At 45.5% G+C, this 18,740-nt stretch overlaps 1 protein-coding gene across 1 annotated transcript in view; it reads right to left on the reverse strand.

Annotated features, from left to right (window-relative positions):
• Positions 1-18,740, reverse strand: part of SLC28A3 (solute carrier family 28 member 3) — a 94,695-nt gene that overhangs the window by 8,379 nt on the left and 67,576 nt on the right. The window contains exons 9-15 of the mRNA XM_068271421.1: positions 12,646-12,726; positions 11,649-11,729; positions 10,663-10,788; positions 9,439-9,566; positions 7,612-7,780; positions 3,848-4,045; positions 3,583-3,664 (exon numbers count right to left, since the gene is read on the reverse strand). Coding sequence (XP_068127522.1) covers positions 3,583-3,664; positions 3,848-4,045; positions 7,612-7,780; positions 9,439-9,566; positions 10,663-10,788; positions 11,649-11,729; positions 12,646-12,726 — 865 coding nt within the window. The remainder of the gene's footprint in view (positions 1-3,582; positions 3,665-3,847; positions 4,046-7,611; positions 7,781-9,438; positions 9,567-10,662; positions 10,789-11,648; positions 11,730-12,645; positions 12,727-18,740) is intronic.

The raw sequence follows: 18,740 nt of genomic DNA on the forward strand, positions 1-18,740 counted from the left end.
ACTTACAAATGGCACCCTTACAAACTCCAGCTACTGCAGCATCTCAACCAGGATGACCCAGATCGGCGTACTGAATTTTCAGAATGGGCAAAACAAAAATTGGAACAGGACCCTCAGTTAACGCAGAAGATTTTGTTCAGTGATGAGACAAACATTTATGTGAATGGTGAAGTTAACAAACAAAACCACTGCTATTGGCCTGACACTAACCCACATTAATAGATCCCTCCAAGACTGTTGGAACTAAAAATTGATGGTATGGTGTGGTATATGGGGTACAAAGATAGTGGGGCCATTCTTCATCAATGGAAACCTCAAGGCCACTGGATATGCGAAATTGCTACGTGATGATGTGTTTCCCTCTTTATGCACTGAAGCTGGCACGTTCCCTTAGTTTTTCCAGTAAGATGGTGCACCACCACATTATGGGTGTCAGGTCCGAGCATTCCTAGATGAACAGCTTCCTGGAAAGTGGATTGGTCGTCGTGGGCCAGTTGAATGGCCCCCAAGATCTCCTAAACTGACCCCCTTAGACTTCTATCTTTAAGGTAATCTGAAGGCAATTGTCTATGCTGTAAAGATACGAGATGTGCAGCACCTGAAACTATGGATACTGGAAGCCTGTGCTAGCATTTCTCCTGCGGTGTTGCTATCAGTGTGTGAAGAGTGGTAGTAGAGGGTTGCATTGACAATCCAACACAATGGGCAGCACATTGAACACATTTTATAAGTGTTCAGAAACTTGTAAAAAAACTCATGAAAGAATAAAGTTACATTAAAACCAAGCACACCATTGTTTTTCTTGTGAAATTCCCAATACGTTTGATGTGTCACATGACCCTCTTCCTATTGAAAAAACAAAAGTTGGATTCAAAATGGCCAACTTCAAAATGGCTGCCATGGTCACCACCCATCTTGAAAGGTTTCCCCCCTCACATATACTAATGTGCCACAAACAGGAAGTTAATATCACCAACCATTACCATTTTATTCAGTTGTATCCATATAAATGGCCCACCCTGTACTTTGACCTCTTATATGTGGGGGCCAGGCAGGGACGTAACTAAAACCCACCGGGCCCCCCTGCAGAAATTCTGAGCGCCCCCCCCTGAGACCCGCTCAGGGCCATTTTGGGGTACGGGAGGAGTCGCAGCATGAGGGGAAAGCTATGGCCACAGTCGGCGGTCAGTGGGGACGGTCCCCCCCCCTCACCTCGAGCTCTCCCCTCTGCGCTCCCCTCCAGCTTCAATATGTGTGCAGCGGTGTGCAGCGGCAGACAATTATACCTTCCGTGCATTCCAGCACGGATACTTCTCTCTCTAGTGTCTGACGCTACTTCCTGTTTATACAGACACATCCAGCACCCCAAAACGGCCCTGAGCAGGCCCCCACGCGGGCGTTTGTTACTCCCATGGGGCCAGGATGGTTGGGGAATGCAGAGGGGCTTATCACAATTTTCAGGGTGCAGCAGGTGGGAGCATTATCTGTAGATATGCTTCTGGCAGTAAGGCCTAAGACTAAATAGGAGTGCTTTTCTGAGCGCTTTGTGATTTGAAGAGCTCTTGCTGACGTAATGCTATGGGTGTGATCCCACTTCAGCGATGTGATTTTATAAAAATCCCCCATAGCAATGCATTAGCAAGAGCTTTTCAAATCACTAGCGCTTAGAAAAGGCTGCTAGTGGGTGTGAGCCCTAACGCAGAGAAACACAGGAAAGAAGAGATATTTTCGCTTTCATGTTTCACAGAAACTTGAAAATATGTGTCTATATTTCTTCTTTAAGGCTGATTCATGTTTGCTTTTTGATATGCAAGTTCAGTTTTTCCTGCACTTATTAATAGGTAGACTCTCGCACAGGCCCGTTTCTAGTGCTGTGTGGCCCGTGCGGCCACCCTGAGTGCTGAGGGAGGGGGGGGCTGTAATGGAGGTGGGAGTCAGCCGCGGGGAGGGCAGCCCGACCTCTCCCTCCCTTCCTCTCCCGGGCCGCCCTCTGTGCTTTCCCCTCTGACTGCAGAGTGAGCTCAGGGAAGCGCTGTATACAGACAGCAACTCACCTCCCTGCGTTCCAATCGCCGCTCACTATTCGCTGATCTCCTCCTCTGCATAGACGCTGATACGCACGCTGCTTCCTGTTTAGCAGGAAGCAGCGTGTGTATCAGCAGCTATGCAGAGGAGGAGACCAGCGGCAAGTAAACGCAGGGAGGTGAGTTGCTGTCTGTATGCAGTGCTTCCCTGGGGGAGCACGGAGGGCGGCCAGGGAGAGGAAGGGAGGGAGAGGTCGGGCTGCCCTCCCTGCGGCTGACTCCCCCCTCCATTATGGGGGGAACCTAACTACCCTATACTGGGGGGCAGCTACCTATCTAACCTATACTGGGGGGAACCTATCTAATAGAACCTATACTGGGGGGCACCTACCTAATCTAACCTATACTGGGGGCAGCTACCTAATCTAATCTATACTGGGGGGCACCTATCCTAATCTAACCTATACTGGGGGGCAGATACCTAATCTAACCTACACTGGGGGCAGCTACCTATCTAACCTATACTGGGGGGCAGCTGCCTAATCTAACCTATACTGGGGACAGCTACCTATCTAACCTATATTGGGGCAGCTACCTAATCTAACCTAAACTGGGGGGCAGCTTCCAATCTAACCTATACTGGGGGGCAGCTACCTATCTAACTTAAACTGGGGGGCAGCTACCTATCTAACCTATACTGGGGGGCAGCCACCAATCTAACCTATACTGGGGGCAGCTACCTATCTAACCTATACTGGAGGCACTTACCTATATAACCTATACTGGGGGCAGCTACCCGTCTAATCTATACTGGGCGCACCAACCTATCTAACCCATACTGGGGGCACCTACTTATCTAACCTGTATTGGGGTGACCTACCCACCTAGATAGCCTATATTGGTGGCACCTACCTAACTAACCTATACTGGGGGCACCTACCTATCTAACCTATGCTGGGGGCAATTATTCTGGCTACCTATATTAGAGGCACCCACCTAGCTAACCTGTACTGGGGGCACCTACCTATCTAACCTATACTAGGGGCACCTGCCTATCTAACCTATACTGGGGGCAACTATACCGGCTACCCATACTGGAGGCACCTACCTGGCTAACCTATACTGGGGGGACCTATAGCTGGCTACCTATACTGGGGTACCTATGCCTGGCTACCTATACTGGGGCGGCCTATAGCTGGCTACTGAGTGCAACTAGACCTGGCTAACCTATACTGCAGGCACCTATACCTGGCTCCGTGGGGGGGCTCACGTTTTACACCTTCGCCCTGGGTGCATTTTAGCCTAGAAACTGCCCTGCTCTTGCATTAATATACACGTACAGTATTACAGCTGGCTACAAAGACATGAATGGAATTTCTATTTGAAGTGCATTTTAATGTAGAAAACATTTACAAGACAATTGTCAACATTCCAAGAGGGCGCTTTCAGTGCGGCTGCTCCATATTGTTCTTTTACACAGTAATTACTCCTTCATTTATTCTGATAGATCTGGTGTGTTATTAAATGTAGAAAAACAACCAGAAAAAATTGCACATACTTAGCCCTCCTATTGTAATTCCCAGAGATCCAAAATTTGCAAATCCACACAAGGCATATGTTGCAATAGTTTCAGACCGAATCTGTTTAAAAAAACACACATACACAAAAGTCATGGATAGTTTGTAATCAGTTATCAGACTGCTACATTTTTTATAAATAGGCCAATGTCATGCTACATTTATGTTCATAAATGCAGAATGTGTGCTGTTGAATTAGAATATATATCTAATCTATTTAATATTTACTATGAGTATCTGACATACCGACATGTACTGCTTTATTCCATCTTCGAACAACGGTCCACCAAGTTTCCTTTTGGTGATCAACCCAGCAAGGTATTCATATGCCACAAATTCATTAAAAAAGGTCTTGTATCCGATGAGTTTGCCAACGATGAAGCTGTCCTCCCAATCCACACCCATCATAAACGAGAAAGGCATGAAGACATAGGAGCATATTATCTGCTCAGAGAAAAAATACAATACATTAGTGTTCTGATGAATAGCAAGAGCAAGTACAAACATTTTTATGGTATAGGCAGAAACTATCTTTCTACCCTCCCACCTCCTTCCCTCCTCTTCTTGCTTTGAACAGCTGTAGCCTTCTCCATTCCTCCTCCTTGGCAATGCATTCCTTCCTGCCAATCACTTGCATGCTGATAAAATATGTTATGTACAATTTTATTCTAAATTGGAGTAACTCTTTAAAGACACATTGTCACTAGGGATGAGGCAAATACTTTGAAAATCTGAAGCCTGAAAGAGCCATGAGGCAAAATTCATGGGAGGAGTTGTCTTTTTGACATCCAATGGTGTGTTCCTATGTATCCATTCAAATGAATCAGACTACATTGAGCCTGTCAAAAAAACAACAATAGAATTAGGATATCCTCATCCCTTTATAAAGGGAAGACTGAGATAAAGGAAGATGGAGACATGCAGAGCTCAGACAGAGGAAATCAGAGCCAGGAGTGTAACGATTGTGCAATTATTTCCGTGGTCAGCGCACAGGATGCGCGCTGACACTGCGGAAATCCTCCACAAGCGTATAATCTGAGAGAACCCAGCAATGGTGCTATGCACCTGTAGAGGGGAATTCCTGCCGGCAGATGGAGCTGTGGAGTGCAGAGGAACAGATCCTCTGCACAGCCACAGATGCCAGATAGGAATTGTACGAGGGGAAGCAATGCAGGGCAAGATAGCCCTTAAAGAGAGAGAGCACAGAGACACGGTGTATGTGTGTCCACCAATCTAGTCGCCACCCAGCGACGATGAACACACAACCGTGAAGACCAGGTGGGAAGCAATCGCAAGAGATGGCGATTGCTAACAGCGACACAAGACTGAATAAGCACAGCGAAGGAATGTATGTATGTCCACCAATCTTGTCACCAACCAGCGATGGTGAACACACAACAGTGAAATCCCAGTGAGAACGCAATCGCAAGAGATGCGATTGCCAATGAGAATGAGCACAGACACAGAATGTATGTGTGTGCACCAATCTAGTCGCCAACCAGCGACGGTGAACACACAACAGCAGAAACAAAGTAGGAACGCAATCGCAAGAGTGGCGATTGGCAATAGTGACACAAGACAGAGTAAAGGTTAAACGCCGGAGCAGAGAGAAAGGGACAGCAAATCATACAATGAGAATGTCAACGAAAATAAGAAACGCAATACCTAAACGCGGTCACCGCACGTTACGTGCAACAGCGCCAAGCGCGTTTACGGCGCAGTCTCCGCACGTTAAGCGCAACAGAGACAAGTACGCCACCCTGACTAACGAATGAACACAAATGAACAAATAACAGGAACGCTTGCTAAACAGCTGCCTTACCTCAGGCAACCGCAAGCGTTTGCTCCAGACAGACAGACGAATGGAAAACAGGAATAGGTCAGATAAGATCCACCGCTCTTCCGCCAGAGCAAGTGCGATCCGAGTTCAGGGATCTGAACTGCACGTATCTGAGGAAGGGGACCCTGCGTGGCCCCGAAACAATTGTCATGCATAGTGTTGACACATTATGATGGAATAAAACTATCTTTGGCTTATCTGAAAAGCTGGTGTGCGAACCTACCTTTGGACTTCTGGAATATTATCTGATGTTGCTTTGCATCAAAGGATCAGCACCCACATACAGTACGGAAAGGTGTGCCGCTCCTGATTCTACGAGTTCAGGGACAGGACAGGAAAGATCCACTGCTTTTTCCGCCAGAGCAAGTGTGAACCAAGTAGAGAAACAAAGCTAGCAGGATCCACTGCTCTTTTCCACCAGAGCAAGTGTGATCCAAGTACAGAAACGGAGCTAGTAGGATCCACTGCTCTTTTCTACCAGAGCAAGTGTGATCCAAGTACAGAAACAGAGCTAGCAGGATCCACTGCTCTTTTCCACCAGAGCAAGTGTGATCCAAGTACAGAAGCAGAGCTAGCAGGATCCACTGCTCTTTTCCACCAGAGCAAGTGCAATCCACATGGCAAGACAGACAGAAGGAGTAACCAGTAGCAACCGCCGCTACGGTAAAACTCCAAGACATAGACTAGAGAGATCCACTGTCACTAACGCTAGGGCAAGTGCGATCCAGGTTATGGACCAAACGATTCACCATCGCCAAGCGCTGACGACAATGCAATCGCAATGACAAGACCAGACAGAACAGGCAATACAAATAATACAAACTGACTGCACTAGAGGGATGCCTAGTGCAGTCCCCAGGAATACTCTAAGATAATCTTAGCAAACAATAGCAAGGCTGACACTCTGGGAGTGTTTAATCAGTAACAAACCATCATGACCAGCAAAGGATTGTGGAAGCATATGGTATTTATACTGCAAGCATTCAAAGGAGGCAGCTAGGCGATTTGCATGACAAGTGTATGCAAATTCCTCAGCAGCAGAGCAGGTCTGAAACTTGCAAAATGAAGACAGGTCTCTTTTCCAGAGACCTGCAGCCCACAGACTTAAGGAATGGTCAAACAGCTGTCTGCCTGTGCAGACAGCTGAGCGGATCATTACAAGGAGAGATATTGAGGAGCATGAGTTTACATTCTAAGCACCAATTTTGGTGAATCATGGCAGCATGGTGAAGCAATGAAGTCTTTGGCAATATAAAAGTACCAATGTTAAATCATGCAACAGTTCCTGTTCATTTTGTTTAATAACATCCCTGTGGTTTACACCCTGTGTGTGGTGTGATCTCGACATGCACAAGTAATTGCACTCCATTCCAGCACTGACGGTCTGAGATAAGAAATATTTTAAATTTGCACTGGTTATTTAAAGAGAATCTGTATTGTTAAAATCGCTCAAAAGTAAACATACCAGTGCGTTAGGGGACATCTCCTATTACCCTCTGTCACAATTTCGCCGTTCCTCGCCGCATTAAAAGTGGTTAAAAACAGTTTTAAAAAGTTTGTTTGTAAACAAACAAAATGGCCACTAAAACAGGAAGTAGGTTGATGTACAGTATGTCCACACATAGAAAATACATCCATACATAAGCAGGCTGTATACAGCATTCCTTTTGAATCTCAAGAGATCATTTGTGTGTTTCTTTCCCCATGCACTGAAGTTTCAGGCTGCTCTTTTCTTCCTGCAAACAGCTTTGCCCTTGTTTGTAATTCCTCAGTATGTGAAAGCCCAGCCAGCTCAGAGGACGATTTATCCAGCTGATTAGAGCAGCTTCTCTCTTCTCTCTTATCTAAATAACACACAGGCAGTGTGCATAGAGGGGCCAGGAAGAGTGAGTTCATAGCAGAACCACAACACTGAAGAACTTGGCAGCCTTCCAGACACAGGCCGACAAGTCTGACAGGGGAAAGATACATTGATTTATTACAGAGACTGTCATAGTAGAAAGTGCTGCAGTGAGCCAGAACACATTAGAATAGCTTTTGGAACATGTAGGATGATAAAAAACAGGATGCAATTTTTGTTACGAAGTCTCTTTAATGAGCCCAATAAATGGCTTACAGTTGCTATTATATTCTTTAAACTGTATTATTACATGTAAAAAGCAGTGCTTACCTCAAAGCTTAGCTGTGGATAATCAAACATATTTCCCAGCCAGGAAAGGGCAGAGTTGAAGAACGCTAACAGTGACAGAAAAGCCATCAGGTTCACCGCTATATTTGCTACCAAGGGGATTGAAGCAGAGGCTCCTTGACTTGCAGCTTCCAGAATGTTCCTTGCGTCCCTGATTCAAAGAAACTAGTGTCAGTATTTGCGCATTCAACTAATATTCAATATAATTCAACAAGTGTAGTGAACATGGTACATGAGCAAAGTTTTTCTTTTTTTCTAAATACCTTTAATAGGCAGAAGAGAGTTTGTTATTACACATAGGGCCATATCCTATTGCTGAACTTAGCGCTGGCGATTTCTTAACAAAGGCGATGGGGGCATCACCTAATCTTATTAAACTTTAGACCACACAAGGTGGAAAAAAACCTCGCTTGGGCGATACACCCAACTAATTCTTTACACGGTATACAATTACCCCTGCAGACATGAAAGTTAGCTTAGACCTGCAGGTCTAAACCAGCTAATGCACGTCGTCACTGCAGCATCTGGGGGTCTCCTTTAATAAGGATACCCCCAGAGCTCCCCGTCGGGTCGCTGCACATGTTAGAAGCTCCCACGTAGCTCTGCCGGGCACCACTGTTAAGATACATACAGCCACTAATCACCGGACACCTCTCACCGCAAATTCCGTCACGTAATTACAGTGTATCTTTCAATGTAATTTCTGTGCGCATAGGAGCCCGGGCAAAGCATCCTTGAATCTGCAGCCAGGGCATTTGGCTCAGACAGTGGACCAATGGGGAGCCCCGGTTGCAAATTCAAAGATGCTTTGTCCGGGCTCCTATGTGCACAAACATTACAGTGATATATAGACTGTAATTATGCAACGGATTTTGCGGCGAGAGCCGTCGAGGGATTAGCGGCGGTATGTATATTTACAGGGGTGCCCGGCAGAGCTACGTGGGGGGGCTTCTAACATGTGCGGCGACCCGACGGGGAGCTCTAGGGATCTCCTTAGTAAAGGATCTCCTTAGTAAAGGAGACCCCCAGATGCAGCGGCAGAAGATGGCGGCGGATGTTAGGCGGGCGAGTGCGCATGTGTGGGGAGTGAGGCCGTGGTGCTGAAGGACAGCACCACAGCGTAAACCTCACTCCCCATTGCCCGGTAAAAGGGAGCATCGCTCAGGCTTTCGCCTGAGTAATGCTCCCTAACGAGCGGCCGTCGCGCGAAGGATATGGGCAATAGGATTTTCCGATAATCCTCGCGCGATGGCAAGGTAATAAGTAGCTCACATCTGCAAGCTAATTATCACCTGGAATAGGATATGGCCCATAGTGGTTAATAAAAGGGAAAAAAAACATCTTTCAACTTGTCACACGTTTTGGAGAGCTTGAGTGCAGGTGGGCTGTGGGCAGCAATAAGAATGTGTAAGAAGCGCTTTCCTTCCCTCTGCACACTGTCCTGCTTGGATAAACAATGCACGCCATGCTGGCAGGAGAGTCTTGTGGCTGGGCGGATTTGAGTCAGTCTGATTCAATGATCTGCCTGCCCACAAGACACTCTCCTGTCAGCAGAGAGCTTCTTGTACATTCTTATTGCCACCCGCAGCCCATCACTGTCCCCCGGCACCCTAGCTCTCCATAAGGTCTGATAAGGTGAAGGATGTTTTTTTTTCCTTTTACTACCACTATATGGCGTTACACAGTCCCTTCTGCATATTAAAGGTGTTTAGAAAAAAAAGGAGGTATTTGCAATAACATATCCATCTTTGCATTCTACATATTATAATGAGCTCAGCATTAAATAACTGCTTTTTGTATAACCTTTACCCTTTTTCCAGCTTTAGGGCTTTCATATTTATTTTCACAGGTTCTGTTTCTGGCCAGAATAACTTGGATACAGCTAAGGCTGCTGGTGCAGACATGACAGAAGCTGTCAGCAAGTGGGAGGAGGACACCTAGAAATGCAAAAATTCATTTGTCTGTTAATGGTTAGTTAAAGCAAATATGAACAAGATACAGACAAGATACATTTGCTATACCAGACCAGGGATGATTTGACATACTAGTACACAAAATAAAAGGAATCCCTAAAAAAAAGGTGAGCTGCATTTGTAAGGATAGGAATAAAAAGATAATTTTATTTAAAAAAAACTATATCTGATGTGCTCTAGCTCTCTATACACACACGTTTATTATATATTTCAATGTACTCTGGTGCACCTACTGTTATTACTAACAGTTCATAGGAAATGTATTCATTGCAAGTGCTACTCAAGTCCACATATACTGTAGCTCTTTCTCTTCCTCTGCTGATTCTCACAGTTCCTTTTCCTGGCATGTCCCAATGCAGCCACCACCACACCCGATCAAAACAGCACTCTTCAGATGCAGTTACTGGTGCTTTGAGGATATTCCCAGGTCATCTCCGACCTCTAATATCAATATGGCTGGTGGCCTAGGCTGACTCTTCCAGTGTCTGTCTTCACAGTAAGCAGTCGGCTGCCTTCAACTCACCGCATCCCAAACGTTTAGTTTTACAGTATTATGCTAGAGAGGATTTTATATCGCTTATGAGAGGTAATATCTGTGGTGGTGAGTGGGATACTGAAGTTGGACCTGGAGCCTGCAGCAACATCGATCATAGAGGTTGGGGTTTACCTGGGAATATTCCTGGGGGTCTGGTAAGTGACGTTTTCATCAGGTGTGTGGGCAGTTGAATTGTGACACATGAGGAGAAAAAACTGGGAGAATCACCAGAGGAAGAGAAATAACTATTTGTGGACTTGAGTGGTGCCTGCACTGAATAACTTTATTTCCATTATCCATATAAAAAAGAGTTACTATCATAGTTAATAGCATACCAGAACATAGGACATCTATAAAAACTATTAAAAACACAAAGGGGTTCTTCTAACCACCTAAATGTAACAACAAATTGTAGCAGTGATAATGTCATCCAAAAAGTGAGATACGTATCTTTTCTGTCAAACAAGAAATTTCCACAGGAAGTCTTCCAACACATGGCCTATAGTAAATGAAACCAGTACTTACACCAAATGAAATGTATGCTCCCAAAACACTTCCTGCAATTGTGGAAAAACCGGCAGTCATCACAGCATGGATTTCAGATTTGGTTAAGTGTTCAAGGTATGGTCTGATTAAAAGTGGAGATTCAGTCTACAAAGAACAAAAGGAAAACAAAATATTACCAAATGGATATTTGGTGGGGAGGTGGAGCAGTGATGTCTTCCCTTCATTCAAATCTCTGAACCAAGCTGTAGTTGGTCATAGTTTACATTTGAAAAACATTTGTAGCAACTACTTAATAAATTGTTGCATAGAAACTACTAAGGGGTCAATGTATACAACAGCTCATCCAATAATGGCACAATAACCTCTTTATAAAAGCCCCTTTAGGCCTCTTGCACACTGCAAGCGATTCAGATTCCGATTCCGCTTTTTAATCTGTTTTTACATCCGATTCTGATTCAGATTTTTAATCTTAACTGCATGCTGCGTTTTTTGATCCGTTTTTCTGTTGAATGTATTCAAGGAAAATCGGAAACGGAATCGGAATCGGAATCGGAAACGGAATCGGAATCGGAATCGGAAAACGGATTTGCAGTGTGCAGGGAGCCTTATAAAATAGTCCCTCTCATTTGACACGGCCTTAACTCCAAAGAAAAATGATTTTCCCCTGTGTAATGACACATTACAGGGCTCTATAACTATTGGATTCTTGTGGTTTCATGAACCCCACTAAAGGCAACTACTCCCACCATCCCAGCTATGACATTTAGGTGCCAGAATGGAGGCCTAAGTTGTAGCACATATGAAATGTTGTATGATGCCCACTTTTGTTCACATGTCTTTCTCCTTCTAAGCACCACATACTTCCAGTTGAGCCCTTGGCCTCAGAATGCTGGTTCTGGAGTTGAAAGTCTCAGTGTCATCTCATACATGCAGAGATCGTGCTCTAATTTATATAGTAATAAAACCATGAATATAACCTTTTAATGTGTACTTGAATTTCATACCTGTCCCACGAATATATTTCCTGCTGCAACCAGAGATTCTGTTGGAGTTGTCGCCATAGTTACCTGCATTAGCCAGCCAACCTTCAAAAAAAATACCAGTTTAGTTGTACATGTTACATTTTTCTCTCATTTCAGCATGGTAATATAACATGGCAATATAAGTTCATATAATGTAATGAGAATAACAAGCCTGGGACATATATAACTTAAGTTTTTAAACATTATACTGAATGTATTTCAGTATATTGAATTACACTGTATGTCACAAAGTTACTGACCCATAAATAACAATTTGAGGACACGTCACACCATAACATATCCTGCCCCTATCAGCCACAGAGACCCTCTCATTACCTTTTTGCATTACCCCAACCTAATATTTCCAATTTTTTTCTCGTTCTAACTAAAAAGTTTATCAAAAACGCCTACTTTACACCATTACTATACACCAATTCATTTAGAACATTGAGGCCGGATTCACAGTGGTCAGTTGCATAACACACACGTTATAATGCGTAATAATGAGTTTACTACAATGGAGAATGGACATATACTTTAATACAAAGCCTGCATGCAGCGAGTTAGACTTACACAATCAGCTACAACGCAGTACTGTCTGTGAACAGCCCCATAGTATTGTATGGGCAGTGAGTTGACATGCAGAATTATTCTGCAACGCAACTAAGAACTGTTAACTAGCCCTGAAAATGACAGCTGAATTTTGGAATGTAATATAAACTTTACATTAAAAAAAGAAACGAAAATCAATGTTGGTAATTAGTAGGGTGTGCAACTCTGACCAAAAGGTTCAAATCCTAAACCCTGTTACTGAACAGTTTACTTTACTTTACTTATGCCTAAATGTGAATGCAACATTGTGAATGTTTAGCACCAAGGTACTTTTTTTAAACCAAAGGAACAAATACAAGATGGTGAAAATAAGAAGGGAATCCGGCTAGTAAAGCGAGTAAAGAGTAAAAAAAAACTGAATATTTACCTTTTTAATGAGCCACTGCATAAAGCCGATATAATAAAGCATTGACATGACTGTGCTGAAGAATATTACGATCGGCAGCACCTGCATTATAACAAAGGAGAGTAGTCAGCTTCACCTCACTATCCTGTATAGAGATCAAATGAATCAATACTGCAAGTGATGTTATATAATATGCTTAGCTCACAACTGTCACTCTTTTGGAGGGACAGTACCTCTTTGGGAAAGAATTCCCACTGTCCCTCTTTCTTCCTTATTTGTCTGTCTTTGAAGACTGATGTACAGATTTGTGTTAATATATGTATTTTTCTACTGAAAAATGTGTTTGACTGAATGATTAATGATAGAAAGGACCAGTGCAATTTGAATGATAAAACCACATCTCTTGATTCTTTGTGATATGCATGATGAGAGAGGGTTCATACATTTAGTTCCTAATTAAGTGCAAATTAATCATTGCATAAACTATTTTAGTCAGTCTTATCAAATGATTAAGGACAGCTTTCCAGCTATCAAACTTAGCTCAATTATGGACCTTTTCCCTGTCCAAATCACAAACGCAAGTGCAAATGCAAAGCACTATGATTGTAACTTTCACAGATTTTGCACACAAACTTTTTTTTTTTTTACCTTTTGTGCTGCATTTGCCTGTTGTAATTTGAATTGGATTAGGTATGAAATAAATAACATCAAAATAGGAAATTGCAAGCAAATTGGGGAAAATCACAATAGAAGATAATTGTGCAGTGTTTGTATACAATTTCTGAGCCCCCATTTTACACAAATGCAATTGCAAAAAAATTAGACACGTTAAAGATAAAAAGATAGGAGGCTTAGAATGTCCATTCTAAAAATATTCAGTGATAATTATTGCAAGATAAGGAGAATACTGTAATAAGCAAGTGTATGCTCACCTAATGAGATGGTTGTGTGCTCATGACAAGCAACAGCTTATGTAGCACCACTAAGGATCATTGCTCTAGTCCCCACTTTATCCTCACTAAGATAGTGTACACAATTGGTTCTCAAACCTTTTTGGGTGAGGGCCCACTTGATGGCTTTTACATTTTTTTCAAAGCACCCCTTGGCAAAAACTACAGAAATGTGTTTATGACCCATAATAGGCAGCACCCCCCAACAAGTAGCCAGTGATGCTTATTAGGCTGCATACCCTCATACCCACATAGTCATACTTGTGATAAATAACACATGAAAAATTAATCACTATTGAGTACAATGATAAAGAGATGTAAGTAGACAGCAGGCTCTGCATGCAACAAATAATTTTATGGTAACTTGTGGGAGCCACAAGCAATGCAGATGATTGACTGGACCAATTGTGTACTGTCAGTGTGCTCACAGTAACTATGTACAGTGTAGTGTTGGGCGAACATCTAGATGTTCGGGTTCGGGCCGAACAGGCCGAACATGTCCGCGATGTTCGGGTGTTCGACCCGAACTCCGAACATAATGGAAGTCAATGGGGACCCGAACTTTTGTGCTTTGTAAAGCCTCCTTACATGCTACATACCCCAAATTTACAGGGTATGTGCACCTTGGGAGTGGGTACAAGAGGAAAAAAAAATTTAGCAAAAAGAGCTTATAGTTTTTGAGAAAATCGATTTTAAAGTTTCAAAGGGAAAACTGTCTTTTAAATGCGGGAAATGTCTGTTTTCTTTGCACAGGTAACATGCTTTTTGTCGGCATGCAGTCATAAATGTAATACATATAAGAGGTTCCAGGAAAAGGGACCGGTAATGCTAACCCAGCAGCAGCACACGTGATGGAACAGGAGGAGGGTGGCGCAGGAGGAGAAGGCCACGCTTTGAGACACAACAACCCAGGCCTTGCATGAGGACAAGAAGCGTGCGGATAGCATGCTTTGTACCACCATGCAGTCATAAATGTAATAAAGATAAGTGGTTCAATAAACAGGGACCACGCGGCAACGCTAACCCAGCAGCAGCACACGTGATGGAACAGGAGGAGGCGCAGGAGGAGAAGGCCACGCTTTGTGAGACACAACAACCCAGGCCTTGCATGAGGACAAAAAGCGTGCGGAGAGCATGCTTTGTACCGCCATGTAGTCATAAATGTAATAAAGATAAGAGGTTCAATAAACAGGGACCACGCGGCAACGCTAACCCAGCAGCAGCAGCAGCAGCAGCACACGTGATGGAACAGGAGGAGGCGCAGGAGGAGAAGGCCACGCTTTGTGAGACACAACAACCCAGGCCTTGCATGAGGACAAAAAGCGTGCGGATAGCATGCTTTGTACCGCCATGTAGTCATAAATGTAATAAAGATAAGAGGTTCCATAAACAGGGACCGGCAACGGTAACCCAGCAGCAGCAGCAGCAGCAGCAGCACACGTGATGGAACAGGAGGAGGCGCAGGAGGAGAAGGCCACGCTTTGTGAGACACAACAACCCAGGCCTTGCATGAGGACAAAAAGCGTGCGGATAGCATGCTTTGTACCGCCATGTAGTCATAAATGTAATAAAGATAAGAGGTTCAATAAACAGGGACCACGCGGCAACGCTAACCCAGCAGCAGCAGCAGCAGCAGCACACGTGATGGAACAGGAGGAGGCGCAGGAGGAGAAGGCCACGCTTTGTGAGACACAACAACCCAGGCCTTGCATGAGGACAAAAAGCGTGCGGATAGCATGCTTTGTACCGCCATGTAGTCATAAATGTAATAAAGATAAGAGGTTCCATAAACAGGGACCGGCAACGGTAACCCAGCAGCAGCAGCAGCAGCAGCAGCACACGTGATGGAACAGGAGGAGGCGCAGGAGGAGAAGGCCACGCTTTGTGAGACACAACAACCCAGGCCTTGCATGAGGACAAAAAGCGTGCGGATAGCATGCTTTGTACCGCCATGTAGTCATAAATGTAATAAAGATAAGAGGTTCAATAAACAGGGACCACGCGGCAACGCTAACCCAGCAGCAGCAGCAGCAGCAGCACACGTGATGGAACAGGAGGAGGCGCAGGAGGAGAAGGCCACGCTTTGTGAGACACAACAACCCAGGCCTTGCATGAGGACAAAAAGCGTGCGGATAGCATGCTTTGTACCGCCATGTAGTCATAAATGTAATAAAGATAAGAGGTTCCATAAACAGGGACCACGCGGCAACGGTAACCCAGCAGCAGCAGCAGCAGCAGCAGCACACGTGATGGAACAGGAGGAGGCGCAGGAGGAGAAGGCCACGCTTTGTGAGACACAACAACCCAGGCCTTGCATGAGGACAAAAAGCGTGCGGATATAGCAGCAATGCTTTTTGCCGCCATGCAGTCATAAATGTAATACAGATGAGAGGTTCAATAAACAGGGACCGGAAACGCTAAACCATCCCAGATGTTCATCGGTCATGTTACTTGGTTGGGGTCCAGGAGTGTTGCGTAGTCGTTTCCAATCCAGGATTGATTCATTTTAATTTGAGTCAGACGGTCTGCATTTTCTGTGGAGAGGCGGATACGCCGATCTGTGATGATGCCTCCGGCAGCACTGAAACAGCGTTCCGACATAACGCTGGCTGCCGGGCAAGCCAGCACCTCTATTGCGTACATTGCCAGTTCGTGCCAGGTGTCTAGCTTCATGCCCGGTTTCAGGTCCAGCGGTGCCAGCCACAAATCCGTCTGTTCCTTTATTCCCCTCCAAATTTCCTCCCCTGTGTGCTGCTTATCCCCAAGGCAGATCAGCTTCAGCAACGCTTGCTGACGCATGCCAACAGCTGTGCTGCACTGCTTCCACGATCCTACTGCTGCTGGTGCTGGGTTAGCATTTCCGGATGAGGTACAGCTTTGAGATGCGTTGGAGGAGAAGGAGTCAGAGAGGTAGGTGCTGCTGTTGTTATCCAGCTGTTTGCGGCGTGGGCAACACCCGCGCCGTAGCAGGTGAGGAATCGCTGCCAGGCTCCACAAGGTTCACCCAGTGCGCGGTAAGGGAGATGTATCGACCCTGGCCGAACGCACTCGTCCAGGTGTCAGTGGTGAGGTGAACCTTGCAGGCAACGGCATTCTTCAAGCTTCGGGTTATTTAGCTGACCACGTGCTCATGCAACTCAGGCACTGCAGAGCGCGCAAAGTGGTAGCGGCTGGGAACAACGTAACGTGGGATGGCCACTGACATCATGCCCTTGAAGCTGTTTGTCTCCACCACTCGATATGGCAGCATTTCGCAGGCCAGAAGCTTGGCTATGCTGGCTGGCTGTTACTGCCACGGCCCGGGGGTCATTTGCTGGCAATTTCCTCTTGTGCTCAAACATCTCAGAGACAGACAACTCAACCGTAGCGCTGCACACCGAAGGGCTGTTGGTTGTTGTGTTTGATGAACACTGGGAGACCTCAAGAGCACTAGTCCGGAAAGTGACAGTGTCAGCATCGTCTGATGTTTGTGAATGTTGTGAACCACGCAATGGCTGGGCTACTGCTGCTGCTGAGGCGGGTCTGGTGGTGAGTCTGGTGAACCCAAGGGAGGCAGTGTTGCTGGTGGTACCCTGTCCTGCCGCGTTTGCCCACAGAGTGGGATGTTTGGATAGAATGTGGCGGCTCATGCTGGTGGTGGAGAGGTTGTTAATACTTTTCCCCCTGCTCAGGCGGGTCTTGCACACCTTGCAAATCGCCATGGTAACATCCTCAGTGCAGTCTTCAAAGAAAGCCCAGACTTTAACTGGCTGAGGACTCGGACCTCGTGCGTGATGTGCTGGTGCTGCTTAACCCACTGCTGGACGCTTGAGAGGTCATCCAAGTAATTATCTGGTCCTGTTCTTTTGGATCTGTGAGGGTTGTTGTCCTGGACAACATGGGCAGTATTGAGTGGGTTTTCTTGGGTGCTCCCCTGTGGCCTGTACGTGAACCGTCAGGGGAAACACCTCTTCCCTTGCCCCTCCCTCTTTCACCGGATTTCTTCCTCATTTCACTTATCCTTAAAGTACACGCTGACTGGCAGCAGTACAGTGGCAGTACAGAAATGCTATACAGTGGTGGGTGAGCGGTGTACCACTATTGTCAGCAGTGACACAGAGCACAATGCTATACAGTGGCGGGTGAGCGGTGTACTACTGTTCCCAGCAGACACAGAGTGGAAGTAAACACAATGCTATATAGTGTGGCTGAGCCGTGTACACAGAGTGGCATTAAACACAATGCTATATAGTCTGCTATATAGTCACCCCGAACAGGGTGATGTTCTGCAGAACCCGAACAGTGGCAAACACTGTTCGCCCAACACTACTGGGAGGGAACGCAGATTTTAGTACCTAAACACACGATACAACATGTTTTCCGGGGTCGGACTCTGAGGCACATACAGATGGTCCCGATCATCATCCTCATCATACAACTCTTCTCCTGAGTCTGACCCACCCACCACCTCTGCCACCCCAACATCCCCAGACACAGACCCCTCATCGTCCTCAACATTAACTTGGGATGCTGGCCTGAGCCAGACCTCCTCCTCCACATCAGGCCCCATCATCTCCTCAATGGCAGCCCTCATTAATCGCTCTGGCGACGGACTGATGGACACAACGTTCTCCTCCGGGGAGGGCTGCTGCTGACCACTGGCTGCTGGGGTGGATGTTATAGCTTGCGTGGGGCGTTGGCTGTTGCTGTTGTTGGGAGTGCTGCTCACAGCGGAGGTCTCTGGGGAACTCATGTTGAGCTCATATAGTGGTTGACGGTGAGTGGAGTATTACTGATCCCAGCAATATACACACTGACTGGCAGAGTACGCAATGCTATATAGTGTGGCTGAGCGGTGTACACAGAGTGGCAGTAAACACAATGCTATATAGTCTGGCTGAGCGAGCGGTGTACTACTGTTCCCAGCAGAATCAGAGTGGCAGTAAACAATGGTATATAGTCTGGCTGAGCGGTGTACACAGAGTGTCAGTAAACAATGGTATATAGTCTGGCTGAGCGAGCGGTGTACTACTGTTCCCAGCAGAATCAGAGTGGCAGTAAACAATGGTATATAGTCTGGCTGAGCGGTGTACACAGAGTGTCAGTAAACAATGGTATATAGTCTGGCTGAGCGAGCGGTGTACTACTGTTCCCAGCAGAATCAGAGTGGCAGTAAACAATGGTATA

This window comes from Hyperolius riggenbachi, chromosome 1 (assembly GCF_040937935.1).
Source record: "Hyperolius riggenbachi isolate aHypRig1 chromosome 1, aHypRig1.pri, whole genome shotgun sequence".
In the NCBI taxonomy this organism is placed as follows: domain Eukaryota; kingdom Metazoa; phylum Chordata; class Amphibia; order Anura; family Hyperoliidae; genus Hyperolius; species Hyperolius riggenbachi.